Source organism: Pyxicephalus adspersus, chromosome 2 (genome assembly GCF_032062135.1).
Source record: "Pyxicephalus adspersus chromosome 2, UCB_Pads_2.0, whole genome shotgun sequence".
Taxonomy (NCBI): Eukaryota; Metazoa; Chordata; class Amphibia; order Anura; family Pyxicephalidae; genus Pyxicephalus; species Pyxicephalus adspersus.
This window is the reverse complement of record NC_092859.1, coordinates 148,879,328-148,900,068: the sequence shown is the minus strand read 5'-3', so window position 1 is coordinate 148,900,068 and position 20,741 is coordinate 148,879,328. Positions and strand designations below refer to the sequence as shown.

The window sequence follows — 20,741 nt, the reverse complement described above, 5'->3', positions numbered from 1 at the left end:
TAATGGTTTGCTGCAGACCATGACTTTCAGCAACTCAGAAAGAAGAATAATTTATATATAATTATATATATATATATATATATATATATGAGAATAACTCATATATATATATATATATTATATTTTGCTACCTGCAAAATGGGAGACTATATCCATTCCTATGTTCACACCAGAGAACCTGGTGAACTATTATTATAGTTGTGCTGTATTCATAGTGACACCATTGCTCCAGGAAACAATTCATGCATGCAAGCCTGCAACATTGCTCTGAGCAGTATGAGCAACCACAGGAACAAAATGTGAGGCCACCTGAATAATTGCTGTGTCATATATCCGCAGTGCTAATAACCAGCTGTCTGACTCTACTACCATTGTGCAAATGCTTCTAAACAGGCAGAGACTTGCTGAAGCCAGGTGAAGATATAGGATATATTAAAATGTAATATATTGGCTTTTCCAGATTGCTTCTATAAAAAATGAATGGGTGTTTCAATGGTTTAACATACAAGGTACATAAATTAGACTCATCAATCAATAAATAGATATCAATGCAGAGTATATGCTAAGTGCTGTATACTAATGAAATAAATGTTACAGAACATACCTGAGCATCTTTGCCCTTAAAGGTGCATTCCTTCTTTTTAAGCTCTTCTGCTTCCCATGTCAGCTGGAAAGAGTAAAACATTTCAGTGTTACTTTGAGGCATGACAGAGCTGCTTTGTCAAACTATTAAAGAAAGTAGAAAGAAATGACCTACCATTGAGTGCGACATGAAGTTTGTGCTGTTCAGCGAGAACAAGGCCTCCCTCGCTCCAACGTACAAAGTGTTCCCATCTTCACTCAGCAGGAGCGTGGTGTAATGGCTGATTCCTTCTGCTTCAAATCTCTTTATTGTCCTCTTTGGAGAACCTGCATAAGCAAAAATGGAACATTGAATATTGCAGTACACAAATAGGCAGATCTATTACTTAATTTTATTGAAAGGGATCCTTTCCATAGAAATATAGCAGTACCTCCAGAACATTCTCAATATACATTTTCAAATACACTTTCCTTTCACCATACAAGTTAGGACAGGGTGTCCAAACTTTTTTCAAAGAGGGACAGATTTGGTGAGGTGAAAATGTGTGGGGGCCAACCACTAACCAAAGTTATTGTGGTCTGCACGGGTCCAGCACAGCACACGCCCACCAGGGTGACGTGTGGGATTCCAGTGTCAGTGCGGGCTCCGTGCAGATCACGTTCTTGGAATCAGAGTGCGCATGGTTCGTTTGGGTCCCACACATCACAATGACGTAGAGGATTCCCTATGATGACAGAGGCTAGGGGGCCGGTGGAAATCTGAACACGGGCCACAACTGGCCCCCGGGCCGGACTTTGCACATGCCTGGGTTAGGAAGACTTAACAATATTGTCATTTTGGACTTTTTGCGTAAAGTCAACATTTAAGTCATCATCTCCAAGTTGGTGATATATGCAGACAGCATTGGCACATGACTACCACTAACCACTAGGTTATGCCAAGTCTAATTCTTGCCAGCCAGGCCGATAAAATACCAGCCAACCCTAGCTGTGATTGACAGCCCAGCCTAGCTTTACATTCTAAGAGTCATGGTGCCAATGGAGAGAACAACCCTTCTATATGGACAAAATGGGGACCAGTTTTTGTTCACTGTTTTGTTTTATAAGCCGAAGTTAATATTTGGTAGCCGTTTCTGTATATATTAGCGAAGGAAAAGTTGTTTTAGTAAAAGGGTGGGGGAATTCAGAGAAGATACAAAAATCTGTTTCCATATAGTTATAGTAAGTTAGAAATACATTTTAGATCACTCCACTGACTTGGTTCTATGAAAGGGAGAAGGTGTATCCGTGGTACCATCCCTCCACACGTGGTAAATTGTAATGGTATCACCTAATGAATAATATTAAGGTGCCAACTTCTATTAATGTTATTCTCAATACCCTATTACAAGGCACAAGGAACTAGAATATATACGTCTAACTATGCTGTACTTATTACCAAACATATTGGCTGGCTTACCTGACCCATCTACTGTTAAATTTATTGTTTTATATTCCAAGCAATCATGATCAATGTATGAAGTCTGAAAATCAGCCCACTTCTAATCTGCCCATACGATACAATTGATAAATTCTTGTATTTCATTGAATGCTATAGGTAGACTGAATAGCGTTGTCAATTTGGAGTTAAACCAACATTTAAGCCATCATCTCCAGGCCATGTCAATATATATATTTCACTTTTCAGCGTGAAGCACACTAGATATATTATGGGTGGAATACCTATCTATGTTACCATGTTAACTATAAAATAGTTAAAATATAAAGAATCAGAAATGTGACAATAAAATGAGTTTTTAGAACATGTGGATTTTGTATAGGTTCCCATGTCACCACAAGCACTATGTCAATTACTTGATTCCCCCCAGTGGGGAGGTACACCGGACAAAGTAACAAGGGACAAACTGCGTCCTTTGAATGGCTTTCCAGTTCATTAATAACCATGAGGTGATAGCTATTCCCCGGTGTGAGCCTAAGCAAGTTCTTGTTTCCTGTTGCCTCCTTCATAGCACATATTGCTTGTGCAGCCGGATGCAGATCTTTGGCTTAGAAATATGATATCAATATGTTCACCGGCAGGACTGACGCCCCGCTCCAAACCATAAGGGAAAGAAATTGTTTGCGATATTCTGGGGAGTTTATTGTCTTTCTGGTAATGTCTAGCTTCAAAGTGTTGATCTGTAATTAATGGCAGGCTTGTTTTACTATTTAAGAGAAAATATTTGGGGCAAATCAGAAAATAATATCATTGTGGTATTCCAAAGCTTGGCTAGTTTTACATTGATGTACACAAACCTACAGACATTTGTTATTTTCGGGCTTATGCATTATATATATATTATGCATTATGATCAATGCAATACAATATAGAAATAAAGAGAGAAATATGGGGTATTAGAATGGCAATACAGCTTGTATTAGTAGTTTCCATGTAATTGGGTATAAATACTAATATACAGCACCATCATATTACGCAGTGCTGTACAAAGTCCATAGTCATGTCACTAACTGTACCTCAAAGGAGCTCACAATCTAATGTCCCTACCATAGTCATATGTCAATAATGTAGTCTAAGGTCAATTTTTTTTTAGGAGGAAGCCAATTAACCTCACTGCATGTTTTTGGGATGTAGGAGTAAACCTGAGTACCCAGAGGAAACCCACACAGACACGGGGAGAACCTGCAAACTCCATGCAGATAATGTCCTGGCTGGGAATCGAACCTGGGACCTAGTGCAGGCCACCGTGCTGCCCATATATATAGAACCAATACAACATAGTAATAAATTTACTGACAAGGCAATGCAATTCAAATAGGTGAAAACTGTATGTTTTTTTTAACTCTACCCAATACAAAATTTTGAAAATGGAAGATCATTTCCAATCAGTGTGCAGGTAAGTGTGCTGAGCAAATTTCCCCTATATGCACTAGGTGACCCTTTGCGTCTTGAAGTTTAGTCTTCCATTAGGGACGATCTATTGGTGTTATTATTATGTGGAGGAGACCAACCAACCCAACATATCTTCGATCAATAGTATACTTTTGGGAAAGTAGAACAGTACTGGCATTATTCTTCCACTCCAAAACTGGAAACCTTTACAGATTTGATGTGAATAAACTATTTTTGTGTCAGTGTAGTAGAATACAGCAGTCGGAAAATACAAACAAGGACGAAAGAAAAGTGGAGAAATTGTCCAAAACAGACAATTTGACTTCAGTCCAAAACTTTTTATCAATTAATGCGAACCCTCAACTGGTGATTAACAGGTGTTTGTTCAGGTAGTGGGTTGAATAAACAATTGACTGCAAGTAGACTATGAGAGCTTGGGATCTATTTTGAATGACTACAGGATCTATGGTGAATGTCTGTCACAGTTTTATTTCAAAAACTTTCTCATTAAATTGAAAAAGCATGGGGTAGCAGTAGAAATTTGGCTGACAGGTGGTGTTACCATTCATAACTGTCTCCTAACCATCCAAACGAACAAGCCCTATACCCAAGTGTAACAAACACTGCACTGGAGGAGCCTGCAAAATCATAACAGCCACCAGTCTCAGCACAAGATTAATGTGCCAATGTGACGAGTGAAATGAAGAGAAGACTTTTATAAGAGAGTGTTGTGTTCGGTGCCTGGGCCCCCTGCGAGGCCGATTCTCAATACAGCCTGACCTTTGTCATCGTTCATGCCGGGTTTCACAACATTAGGCAGCTTTCTGTTATTAGTGTTCATTAGCTTGTCTGAACAGCCTTGACATTTCCAGTTGGAACTTGCCACAAAAAAATTGGACACTTGTTTTTGCAGATATGACTGTATGTGAGAAAAAGTTCTTTCTTGGTACACAGAACAGAATAATCTGACATAAAGAAAAAACTGCAATGGAAGCAAAATAATGCCAGAAAGAGCAGAATAAAAGTAATAAAAGAAAAGTTGTATGAGAAATATAAAAGCTGCAATTGCTGGACACAAAATATTCATTTCTGTCTATTCTGGCCCCAATACTGGGTCACTGACCCAGGACAAGAATGCAGCTAGTAGTCAGAAATTCCAGTTTGTATATTATTTCCAAGTCAATGATTCAGAATCAGAAGGCATAAATTAAGTGGAGAAGTCAGCAAAGGCAGCCTTTTTATTTTATTTTTTTAAAGTGCACCTGTGCTCAGACTTTAGGTATTGGATGTTCTTATTAAGCAGTAAAGCAGGCATGTCCAAAGTCTGGCCCTGGGGCAAAATGCGGCCCGTGTTCAGATTTCCTCCGGCCCACAGCCTCTGTCAAAAAATCATTAATATGCGTTTCACCAGTATGAAATACACATGTACAAAAAAAGCTATTTTTAATTTATTTAGAGTTGATCAACCGCCACACAATTATCAGCTTACTATTCGGCGGGCATAAGCGGCAGGATGGGAATCCCCATGTGTGCACAGGGAATCTCCTACGTCATGCCCACTCTGAATCCAAAAAAAGTTCTCTGCACAGAGCCTGCACTGACATAGGACTCTGTGAACAGAGAATCCCTGATGTCACCCTGGTGGGCGTTTGCTGTGTGGGACCCACACAGACCACACCAAACCCGGTTAGTGGTCGGCCCCCACACATTTTCAACTCACCAAATCTGTCCCTCTTAGCAAAAAGTTTGGACACCCCTGCAGTAAAGGATCTAAAACAAGCCATTCCTGACCTCTATTCCCAATTTGTTGTGCAGTTATTTCCTAGAGATGCAGGATTCTCCCCAGAATTTGTTTTTAAGCGGGGTGGGAAGAGGCTTTAGGTGGGTGGCAGCCCCTGTTTTGTGACCCAACTTTTCAGTAGCCACCAAAACACAGCCAGATATTGGAAAGTTCTGGGCAGTGCACCCAGCTAAAAGGGTCTGGGGGGAACACAGAGATGCATGCAACAGTTTACAACCCTTGCTTTGTGTGTGGAAGCAGGGGATCCTTGCTGTGTACAATTTAAGCAGTGTTCCCTCTGACGAGATCTTACACAACCCCTGCTGAATCAAAGCTACAGCAAGGAGTATGGACTTGCAGAGCTATAGGTGAGTGCCAGAGATCTGCAGAGAGACCATGGCTTCCACATACATAGCATCTCCTTTGTACTGCATTCTGACATACGTTAGGCTTTTCTAATTAGGATATAACTTTTGCACACCTTTTGTTTTGATGCACCTAAAATTAATTTATTAGTTTAGTTTGGCATGTGTTCTAAGGGTGTAACTTAAAGCTCTATAACATAAGATACAAGATCTATAGTTGAAAATTAGTGATCAGGCAGCTTTTCATTGAAAAAAGGGACTGGTAATGCCCCTCCTGCAATAAAACATACTCACGTACCAGTCCTCATCTTCTTTTCATAAAAACACCAAGCTGCAGCTCTAAGTACAATGCCGGGGATGTGCCAGGCAACCGGGGGATGCCAGAAATGAATGAACATTTAATGAGGTCACATTATTAGGGCCTGGCCATCCAAGATGGATAAAGATCAAGAAAAGAGGAAGAAGATGGTGGCTTTCCCAATGGAATGGTGACAAATGAGTAAAATTGCAATCAGGCAGGTAAGATTTTTTTATTCTAGACACATCGCCCATCCCTAATGCAAGGACCTGCCTCGTCTCAATGTTTTCATTTTTAGGTTTAGTACCCCTTTAAAGCTACTCAGCAAAGATGAATATAAACCAGCAAGAAAGTCACTAAGGGTAGTGGTCATTGGCTTATGATATAAGCTATACAAGCAGCTTATAGTGGCAAATCATCTGATTTAATTGCACGCTGTCTCACTTGTGCACTATTTTGTAAATTGCACAGAATTAACATTAAATTGCCAAAGATTATGACTAAGTGAATACATGATAGAAATTAATCTCAGAAGAAGTATGTAACCCCTGCTACACCAGTCTGTTGGAAGCCATAAACATGTAAAATGTGCAAATTTCTATTATGAAATATTTTACATATTATCATAGCAGGCAATAAAATCAGAATATGTCCATTTAATTTTAGGACTGTTCAGTATATCTTTGTTACCCCCTCACCAAGTCTTCCATATACTTATTACTCCATGCATAGCTCCGCTCACAGCAGTTTACTACAGTGCCAATCTTTAAAATGAAACAGCCTGCAGAGACTCAGCCTGCGCAGAAAGAGATGTGTCGTTCTTTGATGCTTTACACAGTATAACGAAATGTAATTTACAAACCGTGAAAATCCTTTCCTGTCCTAGCATAATGGGACAAAACCTCAGCGCCTTAACGATTTGCAGTGCTCTTTTAACAATCCACTTGGCAATTTACTGCGTCCATAGCAAGCATTTGCAAAACTTATTATGGTTCTGTTTTCATCTTTGTAATTTACATGATGTGTATTGGACATCTGGAAATAATGCCGGCTAGCTCTGGGCAAGCCATGTACAAACACGCTTCTCGGATGAAAGACTAAATGCTATCAAGTCATTCAGGAAAAATAATAAAAAGCATACAAATTACGTTGCCTGAGTTTCCTATAATCTCCATCCAATAACGCAGAGGTGACAAAATGTTTTGTGACCTGGGTAGTTATTTTATTACACAATTAGGCAATGGTGAATATGAATAAAATGGATGTAATATGAAGACTTTCAGAAAAGTTCTATTGTTGGTAATTATTTATATTGTTAACAAAGATATTAATTGTCAGATCTCACACTACACAAACTGCCAACATCCCTAATTTAAGATAACAGGAAGAGATATTTGTACATGGGACTTTTAGGTGTATAAATCATCAAGTATATTGTGTAAAAACAAAAGGCTTTATTAGCATAAAATATATTGTATCACACAACATATATTGAAATATCTGTGATGCCTCTAAAACAAAAAGAGGCCGCTGATACAGATTAAAAAACAAAGTGCTACATATATCCACATGACCTAGGTTAGTACATGGGTATGCTGTAATAATCCGACACATTTCGCAGATAAAATCCGCTTGCTTCCTCAGGGAATAAATTTATACAGATATTAGGTATGGCAGCCTGATACAAAGAACAAGAGCAAGAAAAACTGTTACTTGTTTAGTTTTCATTATTCACACAAATACTTTTTTATAGTAAACAATTGTATAATACATACCACCAATATTAAAGTGTGTTGGTGCAGCTGAACCTGGTGTAGCGATGAGCACAAAAGTGGAAAATAGGTTAAATAAAACCTTGTTTCGGGAAAAGATGGAGCTTGACTTGTAACCCATCATGACTTGGCTACCTTTCTATTCTCCCCACCTAATATATTCTACCCCAGTGATCTCCCTAGCTGCTTTTAGCTGGGAGCACCACTCGGCACTTTTAGGCAACCACACGGCTGTTTTTGGGTTGTTACTAAGTTGGGTTCACAAAACAGGGGCTTCCACCCACCTACAATTTCTTCTCACCCAGCTTAGAAAAATTTTTGGGTTGAGCACTGCTACCCCCACAGATTCATAGGGCAAGTCCTCTTCTCCTGGGTCATTGTTTGTACTTTTCAAGTATGAAGGTTTGTTATTTGTGGTCCTATTTTATTGTAACGTGCTATGTAATATATAGATGGCTTAAAAATAATACATGGCCACAATATGAGATTTTACAATCTTATCATTAGGGCACCAGCTAGGAATCCATAAGGTGACCATATCTGGAATTGGGCCAAAGTATCAAAGGGGAACTTTGCCGTAACTCAATCTTGTGACGTTAAGGGGCAGACTATGTAGACTTATGTTAGAGGTAGGTCAAGCAAGTGCTGGGATCTCTACTAGCCATCAATGAGTTCTTGATAGACAAGTAGAAGGTAAGGACAGTCCTAGCAGACATATCCTATCCTGCTTATGGATAACTTTTCACAAAGGTTCCAGCTTTGCACATTATATCAGATCCACAGAGAGGGGGATTGGAGTACTAATATATGACACAAGCAGCGGCACCCACAGCAACCATCCAACTGTCATTTTCCATTGCAAGTTAGAAAATAAAAGCATAAATCGGACGGCTATAGTATGGACAACTTCTCCACTTCCCTTCAGTTTTCATAAATCAGACCCAATGGGCCTGATTTATTAAAGTTCTTCTAGGCTACAGAGGATACACTTTTATCAGTGTAGCTGGGTGATCCAGCAAACCCGGAATGGATCTGGTAGATATTTGCTAACATAGAGCAAATGATTTTCAAAAATTCCATTCCAGGTTTGCTGGATCACCCAGCTTCACTGATGTAAGTGTATCTTCTCTAGCCTTTCAGAGCTTTTTTAAATCAAGCCAAATGTTTGCAAACTCACAAAACCATTATAGGTTACAGCTGTCTATCCACAAAAAGGCTGACAATTATGGGCTAGAAAAGCTTTTATTCCATTATTGTGCTGTGAATGATGAATGTGTCACAGGGCTTATTTAATAACATGGTGACAACAGCAAGATGATCCTGGCTGGACTTTAGTTTTAGTCTGCGCTGATAAGAAGGGCAAATTCCACATTATAGGGAAATGTCATTGTGATTGCCATAAACTAATATTTGCATTTGATTTTAAACAGGACCAGGGATGTTCTGCTTGCAACATGCTAGGTTGGTTGTGGAGGGCTGAAAGTGGGTTTCCCAATGGGTCAACATGTAGATAATGATAAGAATGGCACAGTCTTCTATAGCAACGTAGGCGTCTATATTTTTTCTAACACTAGCCAACCTTTAGAACTTTGCATTATGATGATTTGGGACATCTTTCTTAAAGGTCTTTGAAGTCTTTGAAACAAACATATTTGGCTCTGTTGTTTTACAATCAATCGAAGGTACAAATTTGTTTTTTGATTTTTCCTCTGAAGAAGCAGGTTGTTCCCGCGAAACGCTTCAAGCTTCCTATAAACACTAAATATGTCAACTTAGAAATTAATGTTGTTGCCATTTATGATGATTTTATTATGATTTAATAAAAAGTATTGATTATATTTTGTAAACCACACAACACCCTTTTCTGGGCTGTATACTCTTCTAACCAGCCGTGGGTCTTTTTGACCAATTTTCTGCTCTTTGTGAACTTAGGCGTCAGCCCAGTGTTGTAAAAAGGAGATTATTAAAAATAATATTATATTTAAACATATATCATTTTAAACCTTTCTACATATGTCCAGTCTTTGGGAATATCAACACTGTCGCAGGAATTGGAGAATATTCAATTTTTTTATCACAGGTAAACTATTCTGTAAAAGTGACCCAGTGATGACCGGGTTAGTTTAGGGATTAGTAATACACCACCTTTGTCAGTTTCCCTGCAGGCAATTATTAACTTTCAGGGTGATTGCAGCATGAGCTGGAAAGATAAGAAAATATACTATCAATGAGTTAAGTTTTTCAGGATTCTGGAGAGGAGACAAAAACTCTGCAGCAATGGACAAACATGACATCATTCTGGACATGTCACAATAGTCTGTTTAATTTGATTTTCCCAACTTAAGTTAGTTTAAGTTATTTCCCAACTTCCCAACTTTATCATGTTAATTTAGGCATTGCCATCCAGTCCACCCTGGAAACACTGTTTGCTTTCAGATAAGCATTTATATATAGTTTTATGTTTCAAGAGAAACTAAAAATACTACAACAGTTTATTCGAAAAACAAATTAAGATATATATATATATATATATATATATATATTTAAGCACACACACATATATACACACAGTATATATTGTATATGAATGACCAATATTCTTCCCATCTACTATGTAATTATATTGTTGCATAGTACCAATGTTTGACTAACTCGTCTGAATTTCTGAATGACATACACATGGCCCCTTTTTTGCCCTTTAATTTATTATTCTGTTAGAAAGCAATTCGAAGTTTGATCAGATTTAATTAACTTTTGTACTTTGATCCAAAACTACCAACATGTCCGAATGATCCAAATACAATCGAGGACTGAAAAAGGAGTTGTCTATAATTGTTGAATTCCTATCATTATATTGGTGAAGATCACTGGCATATACTAGATCCTCACAATAACCACAGCCATTCTGTTTTATCTGGATAATTTAAGTTGACAGAAAATTAGAAATATTGGACATTGAAGGGGTCAGAGAACTGTTATTTTTGTAAGTTATTAGCTATACCAGAGCTAGGAAACTATAGCAAATTGATACACAATGAAAAAGAACTATATAAAATGAGGGATCTCGCCAGAATTTTATTTCAAGCTGGGCGGGAAATAGCTGTAGGCGGGTGGCAGCTCCTTTATTGTGAGCCAACTCTTCAGTAACTGCCCAAAAACTGACGGGGGTTACTGAAAAATGTTGGGTGGTGCGCCCGGCTAAAAGGGGCTGGGAAGCATGTATATTACACGAAATCCATTGTAGCATAATACATATCATTTTAGTATTCTCCAAAGACATTTTTTTTGTCTGGGTGGGAAAAAGCTGTGGACGAGTGGCGGCCTCTATAATGTGACCTACATGTGCAGTCACCACCCAAAAACAACTGAAAAGTGATGGGTCGTGCACCCAGCTAAAAGGGGCTGGGGAGAACACTGAATTTGGTATATCAAAGTTAAGATACAGTTAGAATATTCTTCTTCTTTAGACAAAAACATACGTCATCCAGGAACAAGAAGTAAAAGAGCAGCATTGCATTATACAATATACACTTTTACGGATGACAATCGGACGTCTGCTTTTACAAGCTAATCTTCTGGACTAGATAGATGTTGGACATGGTCAAGAGTTTTAAAATTCTTTTGTTCCGCATTCCAAATACAGTACCGAATACAACATGCCCAATATATATCCGAGCCAAGATGGGTGCAAATAAACCGTGACGCCCATACTGCCACATGTGGTCGCTGGTGCACTTTAAACCACTCATGATTTTATGCTTTCCCTCAGCTGATACAAAGGTCAGCCAACTGTCACCTTGCCATCTATGCAGTGTTTTCTTTAACAGCTATTATCCAGTCTGTGAATACATTACTCTATAAACCCCATGCTCATATTCCCTGTCGTTCATTTACTCGTGTCACAGCACATCAACCGAGGTTTCATGCGGCTTTAGTGAAACGGAGTAATCTGACGTTTCATTAAATCTGTTACAGGGAAATCGCTGATGCACAAACCTTGTTAAAAGGGAATCTTCACATTAATGGATGGAACATAAAACAAATAAATGTAAGTGGTCTGGTGCTTTCTGAGAAGTAGAAAGGAAAATGATCATTACAGGAACTGGAAGATCTATAGGAATGATAAGCGACATGGAGAGGTACCTATGCATAGTCAAAGATAATCTACAAGGACTACCTGAAGGATAGGGTAGTCAAATGTTTTCTAGTCCAGTAAGCAAGGATGGCAACTTTAGTTAGAGTTTAATTGTGTAGCAAATATAATGGCCTAGGAACAAAGTTTGCAGTGGGAACACTTCACTGTCTGCTACTTGGAAAAATAAGTTTGTCTGCACCATTGGGGTCCACCTAATTCACTCCTATGACAGTCTGAGTCTACTTTGCCACTGTAGGGTCCCATTTGGTTCCCCAACACACTACTACCCTAGACCTCATTTTTTTCACTCCACAGTGGCAGCAATGAAAATCTAAGGTCCACAATTTACACAAGAGTGAAAGGGGCCAATGGGGAATGGAGGTTTATGTCCTTAATTTGAAATGGGGGGCTGGTCATAAATTCGCACTGGAGCCCATTGGTCCATAGCCAACATCACTGAGCACAAGCATCGAGTTGTTGGTTTAGACCAGAACCATGAAATTTCTGGCAGATCCACAGATTTTTTTATTTTCTAGTAGCTTACTGAACAGGGACACAAGTAATTTCCACTGCTGAATACATTTAGTGAAGTTAAACTTCACATGTCTCTGGATAAAGAGTCTAACCATGCACACACAATAAAAGGAACTTGATATCAGGTCTGCCTACCATCTGGAGATGCAGAAACCCACGTAGAACGGGCTGCCTGCTGCTCACATTGGTAAAAGTTACTGCCACTGCATAATATTCCCTATGCTGGATACCAAGCCCTGTGTTCTGAAACGTGGCAGCCACAAGGCATTCCTACATGCAATCAAGAACTAAAGCGACTCCTGGAAACATGCCAGTGATAGTATTTGAGCTCCAGAGATATCAAAAATAGAATAATTATTGCCACATGTAATTTACACAAGAATGATTAGCTTGGCCTCTTTACATCTAACATGTTAGAAATTGTCTTGCAGAGACTATTTGTATACAGTGCTGATGAAAAGTCAATCTAAGGGCTGTTAGACATAGGCAGATGTTTTACTTCTGATTAATTTCCAATTTGATAGAAATATAAAAAGTGAAATCTATTTCTGACCAGTAGTAACCAACTAATTTTTGCCTCCGTAATCAGACATTGTGATAAATGTGGTTGATATGTTTAATTTGCATTCTTAAGAGCTTTAACTTTGTGTTTATTTGGGTTGCAGTAAGGGACAGTCAGGAGTGTGTTTCCTATATGGCCGGCGGGAGGAGAGTATGAATGGTAACTAGTTTGAACGGTCTCTATTTAATGTACAACGCTGCATAAGATGTTGGCGCTATATAACTCCTGTTTATTATTATTAATATTAATAATAATAATAATAATAATAATAAAAACTAGGGTACATTCCGGTTGGTAATCAAGAGCAAGGTGGGTGACCTCCAGTTGGTTGGTACACCAGAAGGGCAGGATATTGTAAATGTCTGCAGAGTTTTCTGGGGCTTTTAAGCCTTCAACTATTATTCAGATCAATCAATCAGGAGCAAATTTGGCCATTGATCTGTTGTGTGTACCAAGCCTAACGAGGCTCTCAAAGTACCAACCAACAGCCTCTAGCACCAGTTTAGATCGTGTCAAGTACCCTATAGCATATCCAGCGCCATGTTTTGCTTGGCTAACCAGTCTGATTTTCTGAATGGCACACACGTGGCTTTTTTGCCCTTATGATCATTTATTAGAAAGCAATCTGAATTTTGATCAGGTTTAAATAACTTTTGTACTTTTTGAACTACCGACATGTCCAAATGATTCATATACAATACAGGGCTGAAAAAGGAGTTGCTTATGATTGTTAGACTGTTGAATTCTTATAATTTTACTGAATTGGTGAAAATCAGTCCCAAATACTAGATCAGGCCCAGCTCCAGTGGCTCCAGTAGTTCTTAACACCCCCTGGCTGGATCGGCCACGGGGTGTTAGGCCAAAACGAACTACCGACTAAGCCGTATCTGGCCTAAAGGCCGGAGTTTGCCGACCCCTGTACTAGATCGTCACCTACTAGCAAGCTTCCAGAATTCAGACGAAAGCAGGGCAAGAACACTTAAATATTATTATTAAACAGGATTTATATAGTAACAACATATTACGCAGTGCTGTACAATAAATGGAGGTTGCAAATGATAGACAAATACAGACACTGACACAAGAGGAGGAGAGGACCCTGCCCTGAAGAGCTTACAATCTAAGAGGAGGGGGAATTAACACACAATAGGAGGGGAGAATATTTAAATATCAGGAGAACATTAAGTCCTCGCAGGTTGTGTCTTTACAAAGACCACCCATACAAACTACCAAGCCACAGAACTATTCAGATATATTTATTTTATTCTGTGACTATATTATAAACATGAAAATAAATTTATGAACAAATTATAACATCACAAAAGGTGTGGTAATAATGTCATGTGTATGTAAGCAGGAAAATCAGGGCAACTAGAAGGTTATTATTTTGCCTGCCAGAATTACAGACAGCCCAGCCGCAAAGACAGTACGGGAAATACAGTGCACGACATGTCAGATATTCATGAAAATTCATTTTCAGTTGCTGTGGAAACAACACTGGCTGTTTTAGTTTTTATTTCCAAGTAAAGGAGCAGCGAGGGAGTGTGTGAGAAAGTTCCACATTTATAGATCCTTTTCTTATTAAAGAAAGGTTGCTGCAGCTTGTTAAGAACAAGAAAGTCTTTCGATTCTAGAAGGAAAATATTAACCAGAATAAAAAAGGAACAGAATAGTAACAGGTTGCAAATTTTACATTTGTGTTGGGTAATGTTTAACAATTTATTGACTTCATGAATGAATGGTATCAGATATTGTCTAGGTAAGAGGTCTTGGTCACAATCTATGAGTAGTTTTGCAGTCAACTAATGTGAACTTAACATCTCAACACATTGGCTCGATTTATTAAAGCTCTCCAAGGCTGGTGAGAATACACTTTCATCAGTGAAGTGAATCACCCGATCCAGCAAACCTGGTCCAGGATTGAAGCCATTTGCTAACAAATAGCTAATGATTTTTAGGAAATCCATTCCAGGTTTGCTGGATCACCCAGCTTCACTGATCAAAGTGTATCCTCTCCAGCCTTGGAGAGCTTTATTAAATCAGGGCCATTGGGAGGAGTAAATGTTGGAGCAACTCTGTAGGAAGAAAATGCTATTCGGCTGATTTAGTCTAAATCTGCTGTGATCGATCGGCAATAGATGTCCGAATAGGAGCGGTGTTTAATGCAGAAATGTTTTGAAGCCGGGTGGGAAGAAATTGTAGGAAGGTGACAGCTGCAGTATTGTGACCCATTTCCTCAGTAACCACCCAAAAATAGCCGGGTGGTTACTGAAGAGTGCTGGTGGGTGCGCCCGGGTAAAAGGGGCTGGGGAGAACACTGACGAGCATAGGGGAATGAGGCAAGGGTGCCAAGAGGAGCCTGGAAATAACAGCCAACACGTGGGTTGACCGGTAACACTACTGTCATTAACAAACATTGCAAAATAGGGAACCCTGTATGCAACCATGCATTTAGAGAAAGATCTCTGGGATTTGTGAATGCTAAATGAATGCATATGTGTGTTTAGTGTATGTATATTAGTGCAAGCCGGCACATAACTATCGGTGCAGGGGTTGCAACGTTGGCCTGAAGGTTGCCGCAGCCCTGGCAATTGCCGATCTTCCAAGACCCCATTTTTTTCTGCTGGTTAGTTAGCCTCATCTAATTTTTCTTGGAAACCCATTGATCTCTAGTTACCTCTCTATTACAAGCTTCCACATATAGCTGAAATATGGAATAGAAAAACAGCTTTTTTTTTAGTGTTCCATGTGACCAAAACATTTTGCGAGAACACATGAGGAATCTTCTAAAAGAAATCTGTTCCACGGTTACATAAGTTTCACTGACTTCTGTATAAAACCTGCTTCTTACAGATGTCACTTGACATATAGAAGTACGTTGTGAGCCTTTGATCTGCCGATATGAACGTTTCTTCAAGAAACAGTAGGAAATGGTCAGCTGAAAATCACATGCGAGGATGATTAAAAGAAGCTGAAAGATTGCTAAAAAAAAAAACACATATGAAGTATAGAAAATAGACATGAAGTGGTCTTTGAATGGGAACTTGCATTAGGAAGCCTCCACTGGTTACCATCTGTAAATGGTGGCAAACAACAACCACTGAATTACAATGTACAGATAGAAAGATTACTGATGAGAACATAAATATATATAAATATATACTGGAGTTTTGCAAAAAGGTTGCCACGGCAAATGCAATGGACTGGGGCACTTTCTCATGGGATTGTCCCTGCTTTACATTCACCTGGAATCCAGAAAGACAAAGATCTCATGTCCATCAAGGCAGAATAGAGTAAGATTAGTATAAATGTAACCTTTTCTTTTTAAGGTGCATCTTACACCTAATAATAGAAGGCGATTTGGGTAGAGGGTCCTCTCATGACCCTACATGGGTCCTCTCCTCCTCCTGTGTCACTGTCAGTATTCGTCTGTCATTTGCAACCCCTATTGAATGTACAGCGCTGCGTAATATGTTGGCACTATTTAAATCCTGATTATTAACAATAATAATAAAAAAAAAATAGAGAGGGGGTCCCGGACTGTAAACTTCCATTTTATTGGAAGATCAACCTCAAATGATCCAGGTACCAACCCTCCTCAGCCATGCAGAGATACATACTAATATATCTTAATATGAACATCAGCTCTACCAAGAGTGTCTATGTCTCTATTTACTTAAAAATAAATAATTCACTCCTCTTATTCTCCACTGCAATCATTTGGACATAGAGAAATTGGATAAAGCAGCTGGGAAACTAGAACAAACCTAAACCTGTACAATCTTCCCCCATTGGAAGACGTACCCTCGTCTCATGTTCTGCTGGCAAAACAACTCTAACATTTTAAATTCCCTATTACTTTTTGTCTCAGTGACACCTAACATTTTGCTTAAAGGTTTTTCTTGTTTCCTGTGTGAAAACATCATTCTGGCTGTTTCTTCTTGAGACCATTAGCGTCATATATCTGTCAACGACAAATAAGACATCTAAGGCCCGTGGAAAGTGCAGCACGCACACAGTAAACACGCCTTCATAAAATAGACCATCCCAGCTTGTTTTCAAAGTTCTCAATCTCTTTAGCTCTTTATTGTAGGTTGTAATATTGCCAAGGAAATGAATGTTCAGCCAAATAAACATGTTAGAACAGGGCCTGCCCCTCCCAGGCAAACCTATCAATGATCCAGCATTAGCAGGAACTATGAACCCAAACAACACATTTGGAGTAAGTAGCCCTGCAGACTGTCAATATGCTATGGACTCTGACCCAGACCACATCTAAGGAGTTAATAATTATTGTTCTCCATGTACAAATAAATCGTACAAATAAATCCTACGTACAAGAGGCGTGTGCTAACAGCTCCTTAACTCCAACATGCAGTATCATTACCTCTCCTCTCCTGCAGGCACTTATATTCACCTGGTTCTTTTATCATAAATTGCAATATCATATTACAGAGATTGATGTATTACAACTAGTTTTAACACCTGGACAGTATTTTACCAGCTTAGTAAAGGTAGGAGTGTAAGAAAATACAAGAAAAACGGACAGAAATGTTATATCTATGATCCAAACACAATCTTTATCCAGTTTAGCCTTCAGTTAGGGTAAAGCTAAGTAAAGGTACACACGTGCAATCATTGTCGTTGGAAAAGATCTTTCACAATCCCTTCCAATGACTAACGACTGCACGAAGCACAGTTCTGCTCTATGGAGAGGGCGGTGGGGAGAACGGCGGAGCGGCACCTGACTTTGCTCTATCCGCTTAACTTGCATTACGATCATTGGTCGTCCATCACCTGTGGATCCGCCAGGAAGTTCGTTCGGACGATGGCTGACGAGCGCTACACACACACAAGATTCTCGTCCGATATCAGCCCTGAGCCGATTATCGAACGAGAATTATTGCACGTGTGTACCCAGCCTAAGAAAGGGTATAAGGTGCAGAGATTCACCTTCCTGTATTGTAGATGTTTTCTCTAAGAAAAGAAAAATTCTTAAACCTAAACTCAAATTTTTTACTTTACATAAAAAAGAGTAGACAACCCTTTTTTTATGCACGCAGAACCTGTCCTTTCAGTCTTTATCACCGCACAAAGCCTCCCAGGGCTGATCTTGGACATGCGCAGAAGGAGCCCTTTCATTAACTGAAGAAATAATTGCTGATCTTGCGCATGTGCAGTGAGATCGGCTATCGTTTTTTCCCATCTACGCCACCCAATCTGGCGCTTGCGCAGTGCGAGGTTGGGTGATGTAGGAAGAAGAACCCGGAAGAAGACAGAAGAAGATGTCAGCCGGGCTGAAGACAGATACTGGGACAACGCAGGACTCAAACAAAGAAACCTCACAAATGATAGATGGATTTGAGGGATTCAAGGTAAGTGTGTTTTTTTTTTTGGGTTTAGTTCCACTTTAAGAGATCTGTGACCTCAAAAAGCCCTCCCTTTGGGAACATTGTTCCAGGAACAAGTCAACATTTTTGCCAAATTAGGCTACAGAGTCATAAGCCATTGGTGGCAACCAGCTGGTCAAGGTATCAAAAGCCCAGGGCAGGGTTTCTCAACCAGGGTCCCTCCAGAGGTTGCTGGGGGTTCCTTGAACAATGAGCAATTTGGACCTCTCAGATCTGTTTAAGTGACATCAATGATCTTTTTGGCTAATTGTAAGGGTGACATTCTTCTCACTGGATATGGGCATTCTTCTATCTGACCACCATGTTTACATACTGTGAGCTGTGGATATGGTAAACATAGAAGGGGTTCCCTGAGATCTGAAAGTTACTTTACAGGTTCCCCAATGTTAAAAAGGTTGAGAAAGGCTACTTTGGAATGCAAGGTCAGCACCATGACTACAGCTCCAATAACACCACCGGATTTGTCTCACCATGACAATCTAAAGAACCAAAGAGTTTCAAGTCAATGACTTTGACAAATTCAAGGTCAATTACAATACGAATAGGAACTACAATACGAATAGGAACCAACAAAGGGATTAAAACAAACACCAAGTTTACTCATTAATGGTATCGAGAAACAGAAATAGGATACTGCATCTATATGTTACCTGCAATGAAACTGATAATTATAGGGTCAATGTCCCCATAAGTTCTCTCTGTTGTTGATAAAGAGCAGTAATTCTTTTTCCCAGGATACGATTATACAATGAAATTTCCCAGTGTTGCAAACATTTTACTTAAACAACTTGTGTTTGCAGTTCTTGATCTCAAGCCTTCTTATGTTGATATTTGTAGGCCAGCGGACCTTTTTAAGTGGTCAGTCCAAACATCCTGATCACAGGCAGGAAGAACGCTTTTGTAGAAATAAACTTCACTTACAATATTTTACTTTTCACAACTTGATTGCATCATGAATGATGCAAGAAAGCCAAAATACACAATGGTAAGAAAATATTCCTTTAAAGGTGACCCATGTGAAACGGAAAGAAAAATGCTGCTTTCACTTACAACATTGTTCAGATGTATATAAAATATTCATAATACATTGCCTACAAAGAGAAGACAATGGTTAGAACTTCTAGATGTGCATACCATTGTCTTAGATAGAATGTACTCCCATTTTTCTCATTTCTCAGAGTCAACAGGATATTTAATTGCACTTAAATGGATAATTAAAGTCAGCACAAGTATTCCTTAAGTTAAAAATTTACCTAGGTAATCAACGGGTTGAACTTGTGCTATTCAGCATTTTTTTCCAACTCCTTAGTCCTGAGGAACCCTTCAAATTATGTTCAGGTCTGGGGGAACCACAATTTAGGGGTCATGGGAAAAAGCCTCCTACATTCGTTGCCAGTGCAAAGATTTGCCCCTTACAGTTGGGGCTGGAAGCCACCCCTATAAACAACCTAAAAAGATCAATAAAGCATACCTAAACTCAGACATTTCACTTTACATAAAAGGGTGGACAACCCTTCTAAGTAGAGTAAAAATTCTGTTGTTTGTTTTTTTTAAAGTGCAACACTCTAATAAAAAAAAGGGTGCAACACCGCCGTCTAATTCTTGATCGTCTAAGCGAATAAATGGGAGCGCATAGTCTCCCAGGATATCTATATCACCCATCCTGGGAGGCTCTTGGGTGCTCCTTCTGCGCATGTCCGAACATCTCAGGCATGCTCAGAAGGAGCCCTTTTGTCAAAAGGAATGAAATTGCATGCGCAGTGAGATCGGCAAGTTTTTTCCCCATCTACGTCACCCGATTTGTTACCTGGGTCGGGTGATGTAGGAACAAGAACCCAAAAGAAGAGAAGAAGATGGTGCCGCCCGGAGCGCTGCGGCCAGTGCAAAGATTTGCCCCTTACAGTTGGGGCTGGAAGCCACCCCTATAAACAACCTAAAAAGATCAATAAAGCATACCTAAACTCAGACATTTCACTTTACATAAAAGGGTAGACAACCCTTCTAAGTAGAGTAAAAATTCTGTTGTTTGTTTTTTTTTAAAGTGCAACACTCTAATAAAAAAAAGGGTGCAACACCGCCGTCTAATTCTTGATCGTCTAAGCGAATAAATGGGAGTGCAGAGTCTCCCAGGATATCTATATCACCCATCCTGGGAGGCTCTTGGGTGCTCCTTCTGCGCATGTCCGAACATCTCAGGCATGCTCAGAAGGAGCCCTTTTGTCAAAAGGAATGAAATTGCATGCGCAGTGAGATCGGCAAGTTTTTTCCCCATCTACGTCACCCGATTTGTTACCTGGGTCGGGTGATGTAGGAACAAGAACCCAAAAGAAGAGAAGAAGATGGTGCCGCCCGGAGCGCTGCGTCGAAGATGGATGCCGGGATGACGCGGGACCCGATGTAAGAGACCTCCGG

At 39.5% G+C, this 20,741-nt stretch overlaps 1 protein-coding gene across 1 annotated transcript in view; it reads right to left on the bottom strand.

Annotated features, from left to right (window-relative positions):
• SEMA4B (semaphorin 4B) overlaps positions 1-20,741 on the bottom strand; it is a gene marked incomplete at its 5' end in the record, with an annotated part of 53,842 nt that overhangs the window by 19,013 nt on the left and 14,088 nt on the right. The window contains 2 exon segments of the mRNA XM_072402743.1: positions 605-667; positions 758-909. Of these exon segments, the coding sequence (XP_072258844.1) occupies positions 605-667; positions 758-909 (215 nt within the window).